This window comes from Penicillium angulare (assembly GCF_028827245.1).
Source record: "Penicillium angulare strain IBT 27051 chromosome Unknown utg000007l_segment0_segment0, whole genome shotgun sequence".
NCBI lineage: Eukaryota > Fungi > Ascomycota > Eurotiomycetes > Eurotiales > Aspergillaceae > Penicillium > Penicillium angulare.
In genome coordinates this window covers 2,603,584-2,624,553 of record NW_026623166.1, presented here as the reverse complement: position 1 = coordinate 2,624,553, position 20,970 = coordinate 2,603,584, and the positions used below count along the sequence as shown (strand labels likewise).

General features: G+C 47.2%; 6 protein-coding genes across 6 annotated transcripts; 2 read left to right on the top strand and 4 right to left on the bottom strand.

The window, feature by feature from the left end:
* Positions 1-597: 597 nt before the first annotated feature.
* N7478_010262 (uncharacterized protein) lies at positions 598-1,909 on the bottom strand (the record flags this gene model as incomplete). The annotated part of the gene is made up of 5 exons (XM_056926476.1): positions 598-869; positions 937-1,013; positions 1,085-1,202; positions 1,268-1,643; positions 1,745-1,909. 5 exons carry the CDS (start codon positions 1,907-1,909, stop codon positions 598-600), a joined length of 1,008 nt encoding a protein of 335 aa, XP_056775846.1.
* Positions 1,910-3,735: 1,826 nt separating this feature from the next.
* N7478_010261 (non-ribosomal peptide synthetase) lies at positions 3,736-6,576 on the top strand (the record flags this gene model as incomplete). Its single annotated transcript, XM_056926475.1, has 1 exon — positions 3,736-6,576. The coding sequence occupies one exon, from the start codon at positions 3,736-3,738 to the stop codon at positions 6,574-6,576; it is 2,841 nt and encodes a 946-aa protein (XP_056775845.1).
* A 613-nt stretch (positions 6,577-7,189) lies between these two features.
* On the bottom strand, positions 7,190-8,701 carry fgaAT (fumigaclavine B O-acetyltransferase easN; the record flags this gene model as incomplete). The annotated part of the gene is made up of 1 exon (XM_056926474.1): positions 7,190-8,701. The coding sequence occupies one exon, from the start codon at positions 8,699-8,701 to the stop codon at positions 7,190-7,192; it is 1,512 nt and encodes a 503-aa protein (XP_056775844.1).
* A 1,285-nt stretch (positions 8,702-9,986) lies between these two features.
* N7478_010259 (uncharacterized protein) lies at positions 9,987-11,194 on the bottom strand (the record flags this gene model as incomplete). The annotated part of the gene is made up of 4 exons (XM_056926473.1): positions 9,987-10,573; positions 10,646-10,794; positions 10,857-11,018; positions 11,070-11,194. The coding sequence occupies 4 exons, from the start codon at positions 11,192-11,194 to the stop codon at positions 9,987-9,989; spliced, it is 1,023 nt and encodes a 340-aa protein (XP_056775843.1).
* Positions 11,195-13,349: 2,155 nt separating this feature from the next.
* N7478_010258 (uncharacterized protein) lies at positions 13,350-15,620 on the top strand (the record flags this gene model as incomplete). The annotated part of the gene is made up of 1 exon (XM_056926472.1): positions 13,350-15,620. The coding sequence occupies one exon, from the start codon at positions 13,350-13,352 to the stop codon at positions 15,618-15,620; it is 2,271 nt and encodes a 756-aa protein (XP_056775842.1).
* Positions 15,621-16,046: 426 nt separating this feature from the next.
* N7478_010257 (uncharacterized protein) lies at positions 16,047-18,293 on the bottom strand (the record flags this gene model as incomplete). The annotated part of the gene is made up of 1 exon (XM_056926471.1): positions 16,047-18,293. One exon carries the CDS (start codon positions 18,291-18,293, stop codon positions 16,047-16,049), a length of 2,247 nt encoding a protein of 748 aa, XP_056775841.1.
* Between the last annotated feature and the right edge of the window lie 2,677 nt (positions 18,294-20,970).

The window sequence follows — 20,970 nt, the reverse complement described above, 5'->3', positions numbered from 1 at the left end:
TAGTACACATCTATTCATCCGCTGGCTCTACAGCACACTGCCCAGGTGGCACACCTTCAGTATCCTTCGCGGTTCTTCCAATTTTCAGATTGAAGTTACGCATCATTATCATTTGAACTTGAACCTGACTCTGACTCTGAAACTGGTGTATGCTAGTGATCCTATGTAATATTTGCTACTGTGACTTAGGTACCTTTATCCATGAAGTCTATACTCAACTGGTTACATATATGTAAATAGTATCTAGGTATAGGTATATATTTGAACTTGGATCTTGTGAGAATCATTCACAGGCAGCGTCATCTCTCAAGTACCGAGTCCTCAAGTGTTGCATCTGAAGTTCAATACCTAGGCACACATGCCAGTGGATTCCATGTAGCTTCAATATACACCTACACGCATACTAGTATGCAGGTATGTATTCAAAGTGTTAGTAGGTGCATATCCTTTAGCACACATACACTAGTTGACAGCACGAGCTTCTGATTAATGACTGGTAAACTCATGAACATTTCAATATATATAGTGACATTTCTCATATTAATGTACATAAACTTTTCAAGTTCGGCGCACGTCCTTCCAAAATTCGCCATAAGTCTAGACGAATTCTGCTGGCCTTCTTTCTCTGCTAACCTGCCTTTCGCTGCTAACCTTAAACTCTTCTTTAAGCGTGATACGCCTGCTATTGCTCGTCAATTCTGTTCCTGCGGTCTCCGTCTCTTCTTTGTGGGAACCTGAAAGAGACGAAACATGTGTCTTGACAGCATTTCGAAACACCCGGAAGACTGGTGGAACGGCAGGGAGGCAGGCGGCACTGAGCACGAAGGCATTCTCAATGTTATTCCAAATTCCGATTTGGATAGCATCGACTGGAGTGAATTTTGCGTTAGTATTACTTATCTCTCGGGATATCGATACGGCGTTGAGGATACTCACAAAGAAGGGTAATGATGTCAGGGTTACCCAAAAGGGTTGTATTCGAGTAAAGCTTTCGGATGGCAAAAGCAAAGGAACTACAATGGGTTCATATGGTTTAGATTCGAGCCCAGGGTAAACCCAATAATTGACAGACTTGAAAACTTACATAAACCCAAGGCTCATCAGCGCCACTGCGTTGACCCTTTTCCATGTCGCCATATTCAAATTCCAAATCACAACTCCAGGGTAGATGGAGAAGGCAAGATCCGTGAGCGCAGACATCGCTAATGTTGCGAAATTAGTCAGTTCAAAAGTTTCCAAGGGTTGAGAAGACCTCGGGAACACTTACCGCTGACTGTGATCGCATATTCCAGCTGGATATTTCTACTCCAGCACTTGACTTCTGGGTATTTCCACGGGTTCCACTGTCCTGCGACCGGGTCGCATTGCGTGAAAGTGATAATAAATCCCACGATGGCTAAGATCACCAATACGATACAGTATGTGATCATGGTGATTTTAAGCCAGCGCTTTGGGCGAAGCATTCGAGAGAGCAATAGAGCAACACCCAGCTTGGGTATACAGATGCTGAGGAATGCCCATGCATCTGTGAAAAGTGCCCAGAAGACTGGTGTAGGGTAGGTTCCCGGTAGCTCGGACGCCGTCGATTTTCGTGCTGTGGAGAGGGCTATTTGATAGGATACCGCTAAAACAACCATCAAGGGCTATGATAGAAGAAAAAATCAGTATTTGAACACTGCAAGACATGATATCATGGCTGTCTGGGTTGAGAACCGCTGGAGATTAGACAGCTGGATGTACTCACCCATGAGAGTGAGATGATGAAGTCATCCCAGTTGATGGGATCTTTGGATAGGAAAAGCCTCGAGTAGGTTCTCATAAAGAAAATGACAGTCGTTATGGCGACAAATACCCATATGGCAGCCGAGGCCTGGTAGGTGAGATGTATCAAGCTTTCCTGAGTATGCATGGTTCCTTTGTTTGCTCGTGTTTTATTTTTTTTTCCTTTTCTGTCTTTCTTAGGTGTCTGCCTAAAGAATGGCAAATGAGAGACCTTGAAAAGAAAAATGAAAAGACCTATGTATGAACAATGCAAGAACCAAGATGGATTCAAATGGTGGCACTTAGCCGATTATCATTTGAATGCTCCCGCTACCCGTTCGTTAGTTAACCTTGCCAAAACCCCCACTTTGATCCAATCATAGCATTGCATCCTTAGCATCAGTAGCGGCCCTACTAAGCTACTAGTGGGGCGAAAAAAGCAAATCTTGGGGGCCGAAGGATCAAGTTGGGGGCCTGGTATGTAATTTTCCTACGGTCCTTCCGACTTTGGGAACCTTGCAAGAATACATGTGGGCTGCACAGTACATTAATAGGCTCACTGCATAATCTAACCCGCATATGCCCAGGTGGGAACGCGCAAACAGAAGAGCGGGTGGAGCTAATCATCTACGGTGCGTACAGTACATATGCCAAATAAAGTACACAGGGGACTGCCCAGATGGTGGGTACCCAAGTGTAGGAACCTATGCACCAGTGTTACTGATCAACAACCGACCCTGAAGAACCTCGGAGGGGAATTTGGTATAAAATTAGAAGAGATGCGGGGCTTCATATGGGTGGTTAGGGGGATTTCCGGCAGGATTCTGGAATAGAGCCAATCGCTGTTCGCATAGGAAGCTCGGTCTTCAGGGATAAGGCTGTGGCTGCGGCATATCTTCACAACAAAAAAAGCAAAACGCCATGACCCATATTAAATAGGAGTGCGTGCCAATTGAATCATTGATCCTTGGAAGTAAATTGGACAATCCTGCCGCTCCGTATGGAGTCTAGTACAGTAGCCTGAGATTAGTGGGTGACTAGACCCACACACCAAGACTCATCACATACTACATCCGGGTTAGCGCTTCAACTCTTCACAAGGAAAAACTTGAATTTTCGAGTCACACTGGATGACGTGACAAGGTTTGGCAGACGATGAGGTGGAGCAAGGCCGATTTTGCTTGATGGATGGTAGGAGCTTTGGCAGACCCAACCCCACGGCTCAAGGCATGATTCTCACCACATTGGAACAATTGCCAGCCCCGAGAACTGCGGCACTATTTGTGAAGACGGGCACATGTGTTGTAGGAAGATAGGCATAATTTGCATTTCTTTCCGCAGTTTGCGTCAGCCGATGAATCTGCCGGGGTATTTCTCCACCCCATGCTCGCCTGGGTGGCCTATTTTAGGGGCGATACGGAGTACTATTCAATGCGAGAAAGAAGAGCCTCGGTCAACCACCAGAGCTCAAGCGGAGCCACCAAATATAGTAGACAATAACTACCAACTCATCGTCAATTGTACCGTGAATGGGATAATGTGCGATCGGCCCCAAGAACTGGCATGGGCTTCTTAGGCTCAATGGCAATCTTGAGGTGCAAATGAGCTGAAAAACGGATAAAAACGTTGCATTATTTTCTGGCCCCCAAGTTTTCCCAAGGATCCATACACATGTGTGCATCTATCTAGTCACTAGAGGCTGATTTTCTACCCAAGTAATTCCACCTGTGTGTACACAGGCACATCTGTCAGTCAATCGAGCGATGTGGTTGGAGGGACCATATTCGTGGGATGTTGACTGTTGGTTCCTGCGCACTATAAAGCCAAGACATTCCCGTGCATCAAAGCTTCCCAATATCTAGCCATCAAGCTTCCATTTCTACTCTTTGCAAAGCTCATTCTCAATAATTTTTAAACTTCAGTTTCATTATACTCAGCTCATTTGACTTCAAGATACCAAACACTACACACAACATGGGATCCATCGAAGGAGAGCTTCATATTCTTTCTCTTTTTGACAACTGCTCCGATGGAGAGAGCGGTATGATGTGCTATCCAGCCGGAGACCAAGCAAAGCCGCTATGGCTGAGCTATAGAGATCTCCAAACTCTGGCTGGCCACAAGGCATCCATGCTTCGCCTCTGCAATATGTCTCCCCCTGGAAGCATCACCTTGATTCACTTCGATACCCAACTCAACAACATTATCTGGTTTTGGGCCTCTATAATGGCCTGCTATATTCCATGCTTGTCAACACCACTGGTCAACAGCAGAGAGGGCCGCATCTCGCATTTTAATCACCTCAAGGAGTTGCTTCTTGACCCACTCGTCATTACCGATGAGGAACTAGCCAAGAAAGATTTTATGGACAATGAATCACTTCGAATCGTTCCTGTCGAGACTATCGAGAGCCCCAACAACCAATCTTCATCATCCACAGACACTACATCCAACCCGCGCGTGTCTTTTGGGACAACGTCTCTCCATGGAATTGCGGCCCTCATGTTGACCTCTGGAAGTACTGGAAATGCCAAAGCAGTTACTTTGTCGCATGAGCAGATCTTTGCGTCTGTTCAAGGCAAGGCAGCTTGGGCCCCATCACCAAAACGTTCCACATTCCTCAACTGGGTTGCCATGGATCATGTTGCTAGCTTGACGGAAATTCACCTGTCTGCCATGTTCTGTGGATTTGACCAGGTCCATGTTCCAGCAGCGAACATCGTTCCAAAACCCCTATACTTCCTGCGACTTCTATCGAAATATCGCGTGGTCAAGACTTTTGCTCCGCAGTTCTTCCTGGCCAAGCTCCAGAAGGAGCTGGAAACTGCATCCCCCGCGGATCTTGAAGGCATTGATCTACAACACCTTCTTTACATAATCTCTGGTGGAGAAGCAAACCAAGTTCAAACATGCTTTCGCGTGGCGGAGCAACTTGCGAACCTTGGGGTCACGAACAAAAATGTGATTATGCCTGGGTTTGGAATGACTGAAACATGTGCTGGATCTATCTACAGCCGGTCTTGCCCTGAATGTGACGTTCAGGCGGGTGCAGAATTTGCCGGCCTTGGTGATTGCGTCCCTGGGATTCAAATGCGGGTTTTGCCAATTTCATCAGATGCGGATTATCTTATTGAAGAATCCGCTCCCACAAACACTGGATCTCTTGAGCTACGTGGTCCTATTGTCTTTCAAGGATACTTCAACAATGAAGAGGCGACACGTGAAGCATTTACCGACGACGGGTGGTTCAAAACCGGTGACCTGGCCTCCATCGATGACAATGGCCATCTCAGACTCATCGGAAGATCAAAGGATCTCATCAATATCAACGGTGTGAAGTACATTCCACATGAGATTGAGACCGCTATTGAGCAATCTCGGATTCCAGGCGTGGCACCACATTTCATTGCCTGTTTTGCCCACCGTTCCCAGGGCTCCCCCACAGAAGAAGTGTTCGTCGTTTACCAACATGAATATGAGCCCAATGATGTCGCATCGCGTTTGCAGACCCTCCACTCCGTCGTCCGGATCGTTCTCCTATTTACCGGAACTCGCCCCTGTGTCCTGCCACTCGCCCCTGGCCAATTGGAAAAGTCAACTCTTGGAAAGCTGTCACGTACCAAGATCCAGAAATCATTGTACCAGGGTCAATACCGTGATCAGGAAGAGCTAAACTCTCAGCTCATTGAAGCTCACCAAAAGGCCAATTTCCAAGCCCCACAAACCGAGATTGAGAAGACGCTGATGCGACTTTTGTTGACCACCCTGGGACTTGAAGATATTCAAATTAGCATCGACACCCCCACCCTTGACGCGGGTATGAGCTCTGTTGACCTTATCCGTCTCAAGGTGGCCTGTGAAAGGGAGTTCGGCATTCCGGAGATCCCCATGATCACAGTCATGACTAATATCACCATTCAGTCATTGGGTGTTGCTATCAAGAAGCTCTTGCAATCCGAGTCTGGTCCAGTTCAATATGACCCAGTCGTGACTCTCCAGTATGCCGGCGCTCAGGCTCCTCTCTGGTTGATCCATCCCGGTATCGGTGAAATCCTGGTCTTCCTTGGACTTGTTCAATATTTCCCTGATCGACCAATCCATACCCTGCGTGCTCGCGGGTTTAACGCCGGCGAAGAGCCTTTCCGAGACCTGGATGATGTTCTGCAGTGTTACTACGCCGCATTGAAGGAAAAGCAACCTCATGGCCCATACGCAATTGCCGGTTACTCATACGGCAGCATGGTTGCCTTTGAAATTGCCAAGCTTCTAGAGGCGAATGGCGATACAGTCCAGTTCGTTGGCTCATTCAATCTGCCACCTCACATCAAAACACGAATGCAGCAGCTAGATTGGACCGGAGGTCTGATGCACATCGCTCATTTCTGTGGTCTGATTACCGAAGAGCGATCCGAAGAACTCACCTTGGAAATCAAGGCTGACAACGTGGAAGGATCGGATCAGGTTGCTATGGTTCTATCAGAGAGTGATCCCGAGCGCCTTGTAGATCTTGCTTTGACGCAAGAGTCTCTCACCACTTGGGTCAATGTTTCATTTGCTCTTCAGAATATTGGCTGGGAATATGAGCCTTCAGGATCTGTATCTGGTATGGATATCTTCTATTGCCAGCCTTTGAAGGTCGTTGCCAAGACGCGTGAGGAATATCGCAACACAAAGTTGAATCACTGGGTGGATTTTGCTCGCAATGAAGTCAGATACCATGAGGTTGGCGGAGAGCACTATACGATGATTGGGCCTGACTATGTTCCAAAATTCCAGCAGACTCTCAAGAATGCCTTGGCAGCGCGTGGACTCTAAGAGTATTTAGGTCTCATTGTGTTCGTTGTCCTCCCCAGATACCTCCTGTTAGCTAGTTACGATTCCCAATACATTCTAAATTGCCATATCTCTCTCAGGTACTTCTTAAAACTTAGTAATCCGCGGAATCCCGCCTCTCAGGGTCCCTCCATATAATCGCTAGTTTGCTAACTACCATAATTCATTTGGCCTATCGTTGAATGAGCTTTAAAACACGAGTCTATATACATAGTGCCAGTGAAAGTTTCCCTCAAGTGCCCTTGGCCTTCACTATTTAGTTACATATAGCCTACAAGCGGAGTCAGATGGGAGTCCTGGGGATAAGGAAACCCTGGAACCCAGATCAGGAATCTGGGAGCCTTAAAATTCCATCAATCTACAGGCATGGTCTCGAGTTCCAAGGGCCACACTACACTAGCAATGAGGTGATTATCCATGCATATAGACCAATTGATACATTTTAAACATTCAAATGTGTGAACTTGATTAATGAAGTCTTGAAAACTCGCGCGCTTCCTAAATATCTCTCCGCTTTGGCTATATTCAGACTTTCAACGGCGAAAATCTCATGTTGATGCTGGATCTGACATGCTCGCCCAAATAGACATAATGTTCAAACAATTTTGTCGGCCAGCCACGCAATCAGCGTGTTTTGCTGGAAACTTCCCATTGTCTGGTTTGCGAGAGAAACACGAACATCCCATGGCGCTTTCTTTTTTGTTGCCAAGAGATCCCGTTTCACCTCCGGTAACACAGTCATAGCTCCATCAGCCACGCCAATATTGAGCTCAAAGTTATCAACGTGGCCCAAGCCAGGACCGAAATCCAGAGAATTGATTTTGAGATCCCGCCAGCTCGAGGCAATTAAGTTCCCGTAACGAAGGTTCGTAGCCTCGTAGTCTTCTTGCTTGGTCATAAATGCCATGAAGCTACGCAGGAATGCGTCATCATAGGATGAGATTCCAACACGGGATTGGAAGGCTTGGTTGGCAATTTCCAACAGATCCCGCACGTTTATTCCAGACTCCTGCAGGGGCTGCAGATCGAGCGAGTTCTCCAGCGTGTCAAGATCGACATCGCTATCTGTTGGGAGCTGGAAATAAATACGAGATGGAAAGACTGCATTGCCCAGATAACAATCTGGGATAGCCTGAAGGCGTTTGCGAAAGTTGACTGCAAAGGTCAAATGGCGAGACTTGGAAGACATGTCGATACCGTTTTCTTTGCGGGCCTTCTCTATACAGAATGCAAAAGCACCTGTAAGAACATCGTTCGATGAAAGAAATGTGGGCCATTCCTTTTGCTCCTTCGCTGATAGGCGAGTTAAAAGAGGCAGTAACTCGGAACAGGCTTTCCGGAGACGTTCCAACTTCTCCGGTGAGAGAATAAACGCCCGAGTTGCAAGTCCGGTCCCAAGGAGCTCCATCGATTCAGCTTGCCCAGCTTCACCATCTTCTTTACTTTCGTAGGCATAGCTTTGTCCAACTTCTCCCGAGTGGTCAATTTCCGGATGCTCTCCCTCGCCGGCTGTAGTCAAAACATGTCGCAGCAATTCTTCTTTCTTTTCGTCGGTTGGGAGATTTGGTGAAGTCTGCGTCGCTGCTGCGCGGCAACACTCTGCTAGCATCTCGTGGATACGACCGGTGCCCGTTCCGTCAAAGACTGAGTGACTGAATGCCATGGACAGGATCACTCCATCAGCCATGACATTTGCCTGTAAGCGCATAACAGGTCGTGGCTCCGATGGGGGCAAAATCAGCGGCAGAGGGAAATATTCGCCATCGAGAGCCGCAACAGCCTGGTCGGTTTGCGATGATCCGCCACCCTCGATAAGCACTGGCGGCAAGATGACATCTTTGAAGTGTTTGATTGTTAACATGGGGATTCCCGCAAAGGTGGTCCCCGGCTGAACACGCATTTCTCCCGGCTTGGCGCAACTATCAGTCCAGGGAACTACTTCTCCACTGAGGAATGGTAGATTATCTAGGAGAAGCTTGATGCCATCTTGAAGTTGTGAGAGGCATTGTTGATGGTTTGTTGTGCGAAAGCACAGATTCTGGGGAATGTATACAGCCAGAAGAGCATGGTCCAATGAGCTAAGAGAGAAGGGATTGAAGGTGACCATTGTGAACCTTGGAAGTATAGATTGTAGAAGGGTGGTTGATAATGAGGCAGGAAATCATTAGAAACGTGAGATGCCCCTCGATCTTACGTGTGACGGGTTGAGGGGAATTTCCATTTCGGGTAATCAAACTAGTAGTCCAAACTAATTGGACTAGCGGGGTGGGTCTGAAGGGGGCCAAAAGCAAAATATCGATCTGTATTGCCAGGTAAGCTACCTGTAGTGTTGCCTTCACGGTACCATATCTTATGTTTTAAACGTGCTTGGTGGTGGTCAAATATTCAAAATTCTCTGCAGTTGACTCCTCTTTCGAATCCACTCTGGAGCTTTATAAGTCTCTGGGGTTCTGTGGTGATGTCACTGTGACCCTTACACAAGCAGATCATTTCAATTAGCCGCATTTCGTGTACTTATGATCATCCGCGCTGAGAACCTCTTCACCCTGTAAATGTGTATTTATAATCAGACCATATATGGACATGAAATGCACGAGCAAGACCCTAACCAAAACAAGTTGATAAATCTAAATTTTGGACGCGTGAGGAAGGAGACGCGTGATTTTAGTGGTATCATTTACCAAGTTCGAGACTAGTGCCATAGCAGTGGGTTCTGAGAAAACTAGGGAGCTGTTTTCGTTATCGACTGGAGCTGGTTGTCTGCTAGCGAATCAATATGCGATTAATGCCCTGGTGCCTCTTGATGGGTGCATATGGAGGGAGAATGGATTCCAGGATTCCTTGTATGGGCCACGAATGACAAAACTTCACTAGGCAGTCAGATGGGCGATCTACATTATGCCAAAAAGTATCAACGAAAAACCACACTCAATTTGCACCCTCTCACAAGTGATTCCGACCATAAGCACTAGTCAAATGGACTTATCTAGGTTTTCAGTCTATGCACCTCATGTGCATGTCGTCGTAGGCCCTTCTCGTGATCCACCGATCTGTTGCAATAGTGACAGTGACGATCATCAAAGTGTGTATCTCTAAAATGGCGCAGAAGGTGTTTGTGTCGGGAATAATGTTTCATACGACATTCATCCGATTCACCCAGGTTTCCGTGGCATTGGAAGCATCCAAGAGGCTTCTTCGCCATCTGGATATGCCATTCTGCCTTCTTTAAAGCTTTCTCTCGTGTTCTGTCTGGCAATTCAGCCGGTGTGGTGGCTAGTTTATCAGCGTCATCCGATATGATTCTTTGGACTGCACCGGCCTCTTTCGGACGTCGTCCTCTTCGAGGGCCCCCTTCTCGTACTCTGCAGTACATGCGAACAGCTTCAACTGCCTCATTTCTTCGCTTCCACTCTGCTCCCAGAGAGCCAGAAGTCGGCCATGTCATCAACTTTTCTAAGGGAAAGATCTGCTGCGGGCAGCATATTCTCCCTAACCCGCAGCATCTCTTTGGTTTGATCATCATAAGCCACAGCGCCTTTGGCAAGTTGTCGCTCGATATCTTTGACTGCTTGACTGCTATCGAACCCTTCTCTCACACGCTTGCGAGGATCGTAAAGCAATCTGTTTCGCGTATTGATGACATTTCTCTTCAGTTTCTCAAGTTTAGCTTTGTCTTTGCGTCTCCTTTTATAAGTCTGCTGAAGTTTGCAAGAGAACATATCACGTTTGCGGATAGCATCCTGTAACTCCGCTATCTCTTCAACGCTTGCTTTCTGATGATCTGTAAGCTCGCGAGGCCGTCGAGTGTCTATCCATCTTCCCATACGGGTGACTGCTCGCATCATTGCTGAGTCTGGCTCGAGGCCTCTCATCAAAGCCTGAATGTCTGTGCCGATACGAAGAGGGAGGTAATGCTTTAAGAAGGTTCGGATGTTGGCATGTTTCATAATGAGATTCTGCTGGGCATCGCTCACGACGCCTGCGTATGGTCAGCTGGATCTTTTCGCTTTTTTTTTTTTTTGAGGTGTAGCCCAACAGTAAGCAAACTTACTGCTTTGGTTAAGGATTGTTCCGCCGCCATATCGGTTCGAATGTGTATAAAGATTCGGGAACCCTGTAATTTCCCCAAAGGTTTTGTATTGCTTGCTTAAGATCGCACTCGAGATCGGCTGGTCACGGATAATCCGACGACGTTCCGTACTGCCTGGACCTTGCAAAATACGTAATGGTTGGCCCTCTCTGCTTTAAGTGGTAATAGCAACTGCTGTCGGCCATTCTCTGGCCAGAGACGCCTCAGGTCCTCCATGGACTTTATTCCCGGAGCGTGAAAAGCGTCGTCATCGAACAAAATGCCGAGCAAGAATTCATGCGGCCTCAAGATAAGTGACGGATCGTAAAGAGTTTCTGGGATGATAAAGGTGTTCCTAATGGCGATCAGTGACAGTCCTCTCTAAATCGTGCATCTCTTTTCATACCCCTGCGTGACACCGAAGTACGATTTAGCAAACTCGTATGTAATTTCAAGTACAATTCGGGGCGGTCCCCCTTTTGGATCGCGTTGAAGCGAGCACTCCAGGTGCTGGTATTGGAGGTGTCGCATCGCACTGATCCGATTTACAGTAAGCCATCACATTGTAGAGACACTGCTGTATCCGTTGGAGGCCTATATAGAACGGTTTCTCCATTGTCCGAAGAACTGTTATTTGTAAGGTTACCACATCTTCGATATGCAGCGGTGGCTTTTCCTTTTCTTTCGTCCTCAACTTCTTGTCTCTCACGATTTTTCGTATACTCTGTTGCATATCCTTAGGTCAGCAATACGTTCAGCGCATGAAGTCTGCGGTCAAATCTTTCTCATTTTTCGTCCAAGCTCCCCGGACATTGGATTCCGATTCGTCTGCGCATAATATCGAAGAAACATCTTCCAGTTCGTATCATCCGAGTCGATATCTGGATCCGTTGTAGAGTCCTCTTTATCAGTATCACTAGAAATTTTATTGACACTTTGCTGCCATCCTGGGGATAATGTCCCATCCTCCGTCGGTTTCTCAGAGCCTTGGGTTAATTGCCGTCTTTTATGTCGAGGTCGCTCCTCGTCATCGGCTCATCCGCTACTGGAGCCACTGGATGACTTTCGGCTGTGCCTCCGTTTACACAAGGGGAAGCCCCGCGGGCAGTTTTTGCCCCATGGGGCGAGAGACTTTTCCGGGATTGAGACATCGGTATCCGAAGCGGATTGATCATAGTCCGACTCTGGTCGGAATGATTCAGAGCTAGGGCTGGAGTCGCCCCGATTTATTTGACGTATGTCCATTATTGGTATGGTACAAATATACAAAGAAAATGAGAAGACAGTAAATTCAGACAGTAAAGCTTCCCAAGCTATATTGGAGTAGGGGAAGGAAAAATTGATAAATTATAAATGTTAAGGAGAAACATAGTTACTGCAACAGAGCTACTTGGCCATTTTTATGATACCGCTGGCTTGGCGCAGGAAACCATTATATCTTTCATTTTTGTATTTGATAAATTTGCCTTTCTCTTTTTTAGAAAATCGATGACTAAAAGGGGGTAAAAGAAAAAAGAAGTGGACATGACCAAGGTCGCAAGGGCAGGAAGAAGGTGAGCCGAGGGTGAGTGAGAGGTGGCGTAAAATGAGGACCTGGGGTGAGAAAGGATGAGACCAGGAAAACTTGGATTTCTGGGTGGAGCGCGCCAGGTCGGGCTTGCATTAGTGGGTGCGTGGTTCCTCCGGCTGTGGTATTAAATAGAGGGGCTTGAGTTCTGCACAGACCTATGAAAAGTGTTAGCGCGATATTCTTGCTCCTGACGGTTACGACCTCACTCCAGTCGATGATCTAGACTTCACATAGTCAGTTAGAAATTCATGCAAGCTGCACTTTGTGCGAGATTCCAAAACTTACTCCGTAAGCGCAACCGCATCCCGGTCCTCGTGAGTATTATCCCCATCAGGTAGCTCCTATTTCACTTCAAGAGATGCTGTTACAATAGGGCTCCGAAAGGAATAAAGGAATGCGAATAAACGCCTTATTCATATTCACATTCATATTATTCATATCGTGAAATTTCTTCGCATTAAGACTTTGTCCGGTACAGCGGTTATCGTATTACCGAAATGCGCTGACAGGTCGATTTCACAATGCCATGGATTCATTAGCAACGCTGGACTGTGAATCTCCCGTTGCGAACGTATGTTAGAAGGTTAAACCTGTTAATACAGGTTTTGACCAGTATTATGTGCCATATTTGACCTTTTTGGAGATTTGATACTCATTCGTAGGTGCCTATCCATAGAAATCTGACTCCGACCACGAAGATCCATGAGCATTATATATATCTAAAAGCCCAATTGCGAATCAACTTGGGCAATGAATTGAATAGATCTGCTCACTCGCCTGATTCAAGCTCGATTCATTTCAAACTCCGTCCATATATTAGTCCTGAGAAATGGCACGTGAAAACGCGTTTGCCTCATGATCCAGAGCCTTCGATGACTCTGGCTGCATTTTGTTTACGTTCAAAATCATCAATATCGCGTTGCAGAGAAGACAAAAGAGACCTATCAACTTTCCACGTCAAGAAGAGCATATAAAGCCCGAACATGAATGGGCATGTTAACAATCTTCCTATCCTCAAGCCCCCTATCAGCTTCTTACCCCAGCCCAGATAGCTCAAGGTATGTTATACATCATCGTCTATACCGCTTTGATATACTGATACCAGGAAATAGTAGCATGGCATCTACACCCGAACTGTCCATGCGGAGGACGCGCGGTCTTCCACGTCGGGACTATAATGCTCTACATAATGGCCTGGTTTCTTCGCCTTCACAGCAATCTGAGGAATCTATCTGTGAAACAGGACGCCTTTACTCTCCCGAGCCCTCTCCGTCTAGGGACCTGGAAGACAGACCTCAATCGAAGCGGTCTTACTCTTTGCTTAACTCCTCGCCTTCCCCGCTTGATCCTGTCTTTTCAGAGAGCAGGAGCGATACGAGTAGTCCGCACCCGTATAAAAGACGAAAGCCCAAGTCATATTCTAGTTGGACTATTGAGCACTTTTGGACCACACATCTGGATAACACTTGGTGTCGGCAAGGTGGCCCACCCAAAAAAGATCGACTGCTGATTTGTAAACATTGCAGCTGGTCCTCCAGAGATTCAGCGCGCTATGGCTCCACTTCAAATTCGTTGGTGCACCTCCAGACCAAGCATCGTATCAAGTCTGGGGGCGAATCCATCTTCTTGCCCGCGGTTGAAGGAAGCCTCGATCGGTTCTTGGAGTCTCCGAGAAAGAAGGCTGGCGTTGAAGAAATGCTAGTTCGGTGGGTCATTCAAACAAAACAGCCTTTTACAGTGGTAGAGCATCCGGCTTTCAGGGCACTCATTGAAGCAACGGGGGTCACGTTGCCCATCAAGACGGCTGATACTCTCTTCAACCGAATCAAGGAGGAATTCCATTCAAGCAGGGCTTCCGTGGAAGAGGTGCTTGCGATGAGTAGCCGGACACTGGCTTTGTCCCTTGACGTTTGGACGTCGGAAAATCAGATTCCGATCATGGGTATCATTGGTCATTGGATCTCTCCCGAGTTTGACAAACGCGATGAACTTCTCGAGTTCACTGAGATCAATGGACCACATTCTGGAGAGAATCTAGCGGACGTTGTGTTGAAAATGCTTGACGAACTGGACATCGCGCCAAAGCTCCTGACCATTACAGGGGACAATGCAGGCAATAATGGGACGCTATGCGATAGCCTGCACGATCAGCTCCTCAATAAGTATGATAATGAGGATGACCGCTTTCGCATTAGGCCTCTAATGCGGTTCCGTGGACGACAGAGCTTCATTCCCTGCCTTGCCCATATCCTCAATCTGATTTGCAGAGATGTGTTAGCTTCTTTAAGGGCTGGTTCGGCTCGAGAAGCAAAGGCGATACTGGACGACATGGCCATCCATTCTAGAGCAGCATTCAACTCCCTTCACAGCACAAAAGGAGCTATCATGAAAGTCCGGCTCCTGACGCTATGGATTGCCCGTAGCCCACAGCGCCGCCAAGATTGGAAAGAAGTGTCACCCGGCAAACAAGTCAGTTATGATGTTGACACCCGATGGAATTCGACTTATATCATGATTCAGGATGCACTTCGGCTGCAAACTCAGCTCGGACAATTTGTTCGGATACATCCAGAAGTTCAGGCTCTTCAGCTTACCGCTGACGAATGGTCGACACTTCAGCAAGTAGCTAAGATTCTCAAGCCGTTCTGGGATCACACAAACTCCGTCTCAAAGACTTGCCCAACAATTGTGGAAAGTCTACCGATTTACTGGAGCTTGGACGACTTGTTGAATGACGTTCGAAATGCGGAGGGGGATTTAGAAGATGTGAGTATTGAAATTCGCGATGCGGTGGAAGGAGGGATTCGAAAGATGAACAAGTTTGCTAGAAAAATGGATGACAACCTTCTTTACTATGTGGCTTCTGTTCTGGATCCGCGCATCAAGTCGTCTTTGATTGTGTCTCAGATGAGCGAACAGGATTCAGGGTTTATCGTTTCTCAAGTGCGGGATTTCTTAAAAAAAGAGTATCCCCCAGAGCCATTGGTTTCCCGAGAAGTTGACCTACCACGTCCACCGGGGATGTCAGAAACAATGTGGAGGACTCTGCGCAAAGTCCAGCCATCCAAAGAGGCCTCTTTGTCGGATATTGATAAGTATTTGGATTCCCCGCCGGTCAACTGGTCCCACCATATGATCGGCGATGCAGACACAGAATGGGTCCTAAAATGGTGGAAGGCTAACGCGTTCAATTTTCCACTCATGGCAAAAGCTGCTCGCGACTATCTCCCCATCCCTTCGGCAGAGGTCGGGATTGAACGCGAGTTCAGCAGTGCTAGAGATGTCTTGGGTCTTCGAAGACACTGTCTGAACGCGGAGACTATGCGATGGTTGATGCTCTTGAGAGGGCAGTACCAGACAGAATGTGAGGGCGGTACATGCATGTAAATTCATTGATGAAGTGCTCAAGTTTCGTATGTAACTTGTATGGACCAGTGTATATGAGCTTGATAGATGTATTGGGAAGTAATGAAATGAATGGTTATGTATCGTATTTTATTATACGAATAAATATGAATTATTCATTTATTCATGAATAGTGTTGAGTATCACGGGGATCAAGGCCTTGTGGTGGGGATCATCAAGAAACATAAATAGATGAGGAGTCCCACCTCCGACCAGATAGATAGAATTCAATACAATCAATCCTATCTCAACAATTCAGGAATAAATGAATTATTCATATTTATTAAAATACAAAGATACCATACATTTCCATTCGCCTCGTTACATCCCAATACATCATCAATATTCATGCGTTCTATTTACACAGCATAATACATACGAGCCATTGAACTGTGAATCACAGGATATCTATGCTGAATACCGTTCTTTCAATAGCATCAACCATCGCATAGTCTCCGCATTCAGACAGTGTCTGCGGAGGCCCAACACATCTCTAGCATTACTAAACTCACGTTCAATACCGACCTCTGCAGAGGGGATCGCTAGGTAGTCGCGAGCGGCTTTTGCCATGAGCGGGAAATTAAATTTGTTAGCCCTCCACCATTTCAAGACCCATTCTTCGTCCGCATCGCCGATCATGTGGTGGGACCAGCTCACCGGTGGTGAGTCCAGATACTTATCAATGTCGGATGTTAGACTCCCTTGAGCCGGCTGGACTTTGCGCAGAGTTCTCCACATTGTTTCCGACATCCCCGGTGGACGTGAATGCTCAGATTCATGTGAGACAACTGCCTCTGGAGGATATTCTTTCTTAAGGAAGTTGCGCACTTGAGAAACAATGAGCCCCGAATCCTGCTCACTCATCTGCGACACAATCAAGGACGACTTGATTCGCGGATCCAAAACGGAAGCGACGTAGTAAAGAAGGTTGTCGTCCATTTTCCTCGCAAACTTATTCATCTTTCGAATCCCTCTTTCCACTGCATCTCGAATTTCAATGTTAACGTCTTCAAAATCTCCCTCTGCATTCCGGACATCGTTTAACAAGTCGTCCAAGCTCCAGTAAATCGGTAGACTTTCCACAATTGTCGGACGAGCCTTTGACACGGCGTTTGTGTGATCCCAGAATGGCTTGAGAATCTTCGCCACTTGCTGAAGCGTTGACCATTCGTCATCGGTGAGCTGAAGGGCCTGCACTTCTGGATGTATCCGAACAAATTGTCCGAGCTGAGTTTGCAGCCGAAGTGCATCCTGAATCATGATATAAGTCGAATTCCATCGGGTGTCAACATCATAACTGACTTGTTTGCCGGGTGACACTTCTTTCCAATCTTGGCGGCGCTGTGGGCTGCGGGCGATCCAAAGGGTCAGAAGTCGGATTTTCATAATTGCACCCTTTGTGCTGTGAAGGGAGTTGAATACTGGACTAGTATGGATGGCCATGTCGTCCAGCATCGCCTTCGCTTCTCGAGCCGAGCCAGCCTTTAAAGAAGCTAGCACGTCCTTGCAAATTAGATTGAGGATATGGGCAAGGCAAGGAATGAAGCTCTGCCGTCCACGGAACCGCATTAAAGGCCTAATGCGAAAGCGGTCATCATCATTGTCGTACTTTTTAAGGAGCTCCTCATGGAGGCTATCGCAGAGGGTCCCATTGTTGCTTGCATTATCCCCTGTGATGGTCAGGAGCTTGGGCGCGATGTCAAGTTCCTCTAGCAGCTTGAACACAATCTCCGCTAGATTTTCGCCAGAATGCGGTCCATTGATGTCGGTGAATTCAAGGAGCTCTTCTCTCTTTGCAAACTCGGGTGAGATCCAATGACCCATGATACCCATTATCGCAATCTGATTCTCTGACGTCCAAACGTCAAGAGAGAGTGCGAGCGTCCGACTACTCCTGGCAAGCTCGTCTTTCACACAAGCCCTAGTCAAATGAAATGCTTCCTTGATTCTGTTGCAAAGGGTATCAGCGGTCTTGATGGGCAATTTAGCCCCCGTCGCTTCAATAAGCGCCTTGAACGCGGGATGCTCCACGACTGTGAAAGGCTGTCTGGTTTGGATGACCCATTGGACTAGTGCATTTCCAACATCAACGTGTTTCCTCGGTAACTCGAAAAACTGATCAAGATTCCCTTCCGCAGTGGGCAAGAACATGGAGTGGGTCCCGGATTTGATGCGATGCTTAGTCTGGAGATGCACCGATAAATTCGATGTGGAACCATAGCGCGCCGAATCCCTAGAGGACCAGTTACAATGCTTGCAAACTAGCAGTCGGTCTTTCTTCGGTGGACCACCCTGCCGACACCAAGTGTTGTCCAGTTCCGTGGTCCAAAAGTGCTCAATGGTCCAGCTGGAATATGACTTGATTTTTCGGCTCTTATGCGGGTGCGGGCTACTCGCATTGCTCGTGCTATCCGACAATGCCAGATCAATCGGGTGGGGTGAAGAGCTGGGCATACAGTAAGACCGTTTAGATCGGGGTATTTCCTCGGTGTCTACAGACGAGGAGGGCTCTGGAGAGTACGGTCTTCCTATTTCACAAATAGATTCCTCGGATTGCTCGGAAGGTGATGAGACCAGGCCATTGTGTAAAGCATTATAGTCCCGGCGTGGAAGACCACGCGTCCTCCGCGAGAAGGGATTTGGTGTAGATGTCATGCTACAAGCCTTTTGGGATGAGCATATGAAACGGCCACGGCAATAAAGCAACGCGTACCTTGGGCTACTTGAACCAGCAGGCGATGCTGGAAGGAGGGCTTGGGAATGGGATTACTGTGAGCAATCGCGATTTTGTTCGCGCTTTATATACCCTTTCTGGCGTGAAAAATTGATAGATCTCTTCTTGATTTCTGCAGCGCGCCATTCATAACATAAAGCGTAAACAAGATGTAGTTAGGGTTATCGGAAGCTTAAGACTATGAGCCAAACGCGTTTCTACGTGTCATTCGCTGTACCTATTGCGTGGACGAAGTTTGAATTGAATCGCGATGGAATCAGAGAAGCTAGCGAACATTTTAAAATAGACCTGCCAAGATGATGTAAAGGTAGGTCATCAATATATATAATATCAAGTGCTCTTTTTGACTCAAACATCAAGATTCCACATTGAGATATTTTGTGTGTGTGAATAGCATACCTCTAATTGATGCACAATAGGATATCAAGTCTGCAAAAACTAATATAATCGGGTCTTAGATTCTAACGTATATCTGCAAATGAAATGCTCCTGTCCAACATCGCCGATGAGGTGGGCATTCTGAAATTGACCCCCTAAGCGTATTTCGGTAATACGAAAACTGTTGTAACGGATAAAGTGTTAATGCGGATAAATAACAGAATATGAATAATATGAATGCGAATATGAATAATACGTTTATTCGCGCGAATAAAAATTCATTTATTCATATTCACGGAGTGCGAATATGAATATGCCGTATATTCGCATTCCTTTATTCCTTTAGGAGCCCTAAATGGGTGCGGGTATAGCCGCGGCATACCCATGGGCACAGCTTTTTGGTTTATACCTATCTTGGTATAGGTATGGGCACAGACCCTGTGCCTCGGCAAGGGCACAAAACCCGTGGCGGGCACGGCTATGCCTATGCTAACCTATAATAGTATTAATTCCTAGGGCGGGGAAGTCGGTGATTGAGCGGACCGCACTTTCAGTGGGCTGTTGGCTAACGTCCGTGCTCGCTGAGCTGAGCTACCTAGCAATTTTTGAGTCATCTGAACCTAGGCTGGGGAATATAGCAGTCTCGCAAAATATTATTTTTACTCAAATTTTCCATTTCTCCCCCACTCAGTCTTGGCAAAGCTAGCCCGATGGCCAGCCTAACTTTTGTGCTCTCTGCAGCACAAATGCACTGCTTAAAAGATCCACTGCCCGAGCATGTCTATTGAGTATCGCCAAGCCGAAAGCGCAGTATCCGTAAGGATCTTGAACTTGGAGATCAATCTGTGGGTGGCGCAACAGCCGCTCAACACATGCAGTATACCTGCTTGCAGCAGCAAACATGAGGGCCGTGAAGCCCGAGGGCCCAACCTCATTCAATGCGATTTCACCTTGCGAGAGAAGAAGAGACACGATATCTAAGTGTTGGTTGATGACAGCCACGTGAAGGGGCGAAGTTCCAGAGGGGGCTTTTACGTTGATCTGAATGAACCTCTGGGTCAACAAGTTCTGGACTGCCCCGAGCGAACCCGCCCGACATGCGGCCCACAGCAGGGAAAAGCTCGACGTGGCATTGATACATATTTTCGGCTGTCTCAAGAAGGATCTGCAGTAAACGAGAGCGTTGATGCTCGTCGCAAAATACGGGCATTTCATCTGCATAAATGCCACTTATCTGGTATCAAATCACTTTTCCGAACTGCGGCCTCGCCCGGATTTGATTCATTGCTCAAGCGCCCTCGAGCCGGGGGGCGGGGTCCCCCAGAGACTCCCTTCAGGGGGGTCGGCGAGGCAATTTCCAATTGCCGGGGGTGCCCCCCAAGGCGACGGGCAAGACCAATTCACTATCTTCGTCTTGGGACTTTCTCCAATCCTCAAACTTCGACAAGAGTGAATTATTCCGATCTCAGCTCCACATGGAAAGGCCTTCTCCAATGGTAATTTCAAGAAGTGAAAATTCAGTGTTAAGACGTATCACAGCGACGTCCAATCTTTCCGTCCGAGCCGCGCTGCTTATTGTAATGAAAGGTCGCACACTAAGCGTACGGGATCTATCATTCTAAGGCTCTGTTTGGAATCAAACTCGTTCTGTGGTGCCGAGTATCCACTTTGAAGGATGTGGAACGATCTTGTGAGGAGAGATTCATTTGATCAGGACCTGGAGGTTGATCCTTGAAAGGCCCATTCCGAAATCCCCCGTGGGAATATCTGGCCCTAACTGGATAGAACGTGTCCATAGTTGTCCGCTCCCTTCGGTCGCTCCCAATGTGCCCGTGGGACCATTCTAGACTTTCCCTCCGGGGGTTGTGGCGTTTGGTTCGGGCGGGCCTTCGGTATACGGGGCCACCCTACGGGTGTCGGCCCTCTCCGGCCCTAGGCGGGAGTTAAATGTGGAAGCCGGGTCAAGCTGTTGTGATTCCAGGTTGGTGCAGAACAGGAACGGAGCCACACCATCAGAGTTAATCCCGATGTATCTATAAGAAGAGCTAAGTTGATTGGAAAATGTTCCATTTTAACCTTAGGAAAGGGCAGGTAATTTCCCCAATCATCACTTGTTGAGACATATTATGCACTGAAAGCCGCCTGGTCACATACGGACATCTCGCAAGCACCCAAGAATGGAGTTTGAATGTCTAGCAATGGGTCTCTCAGTAGGCCTGC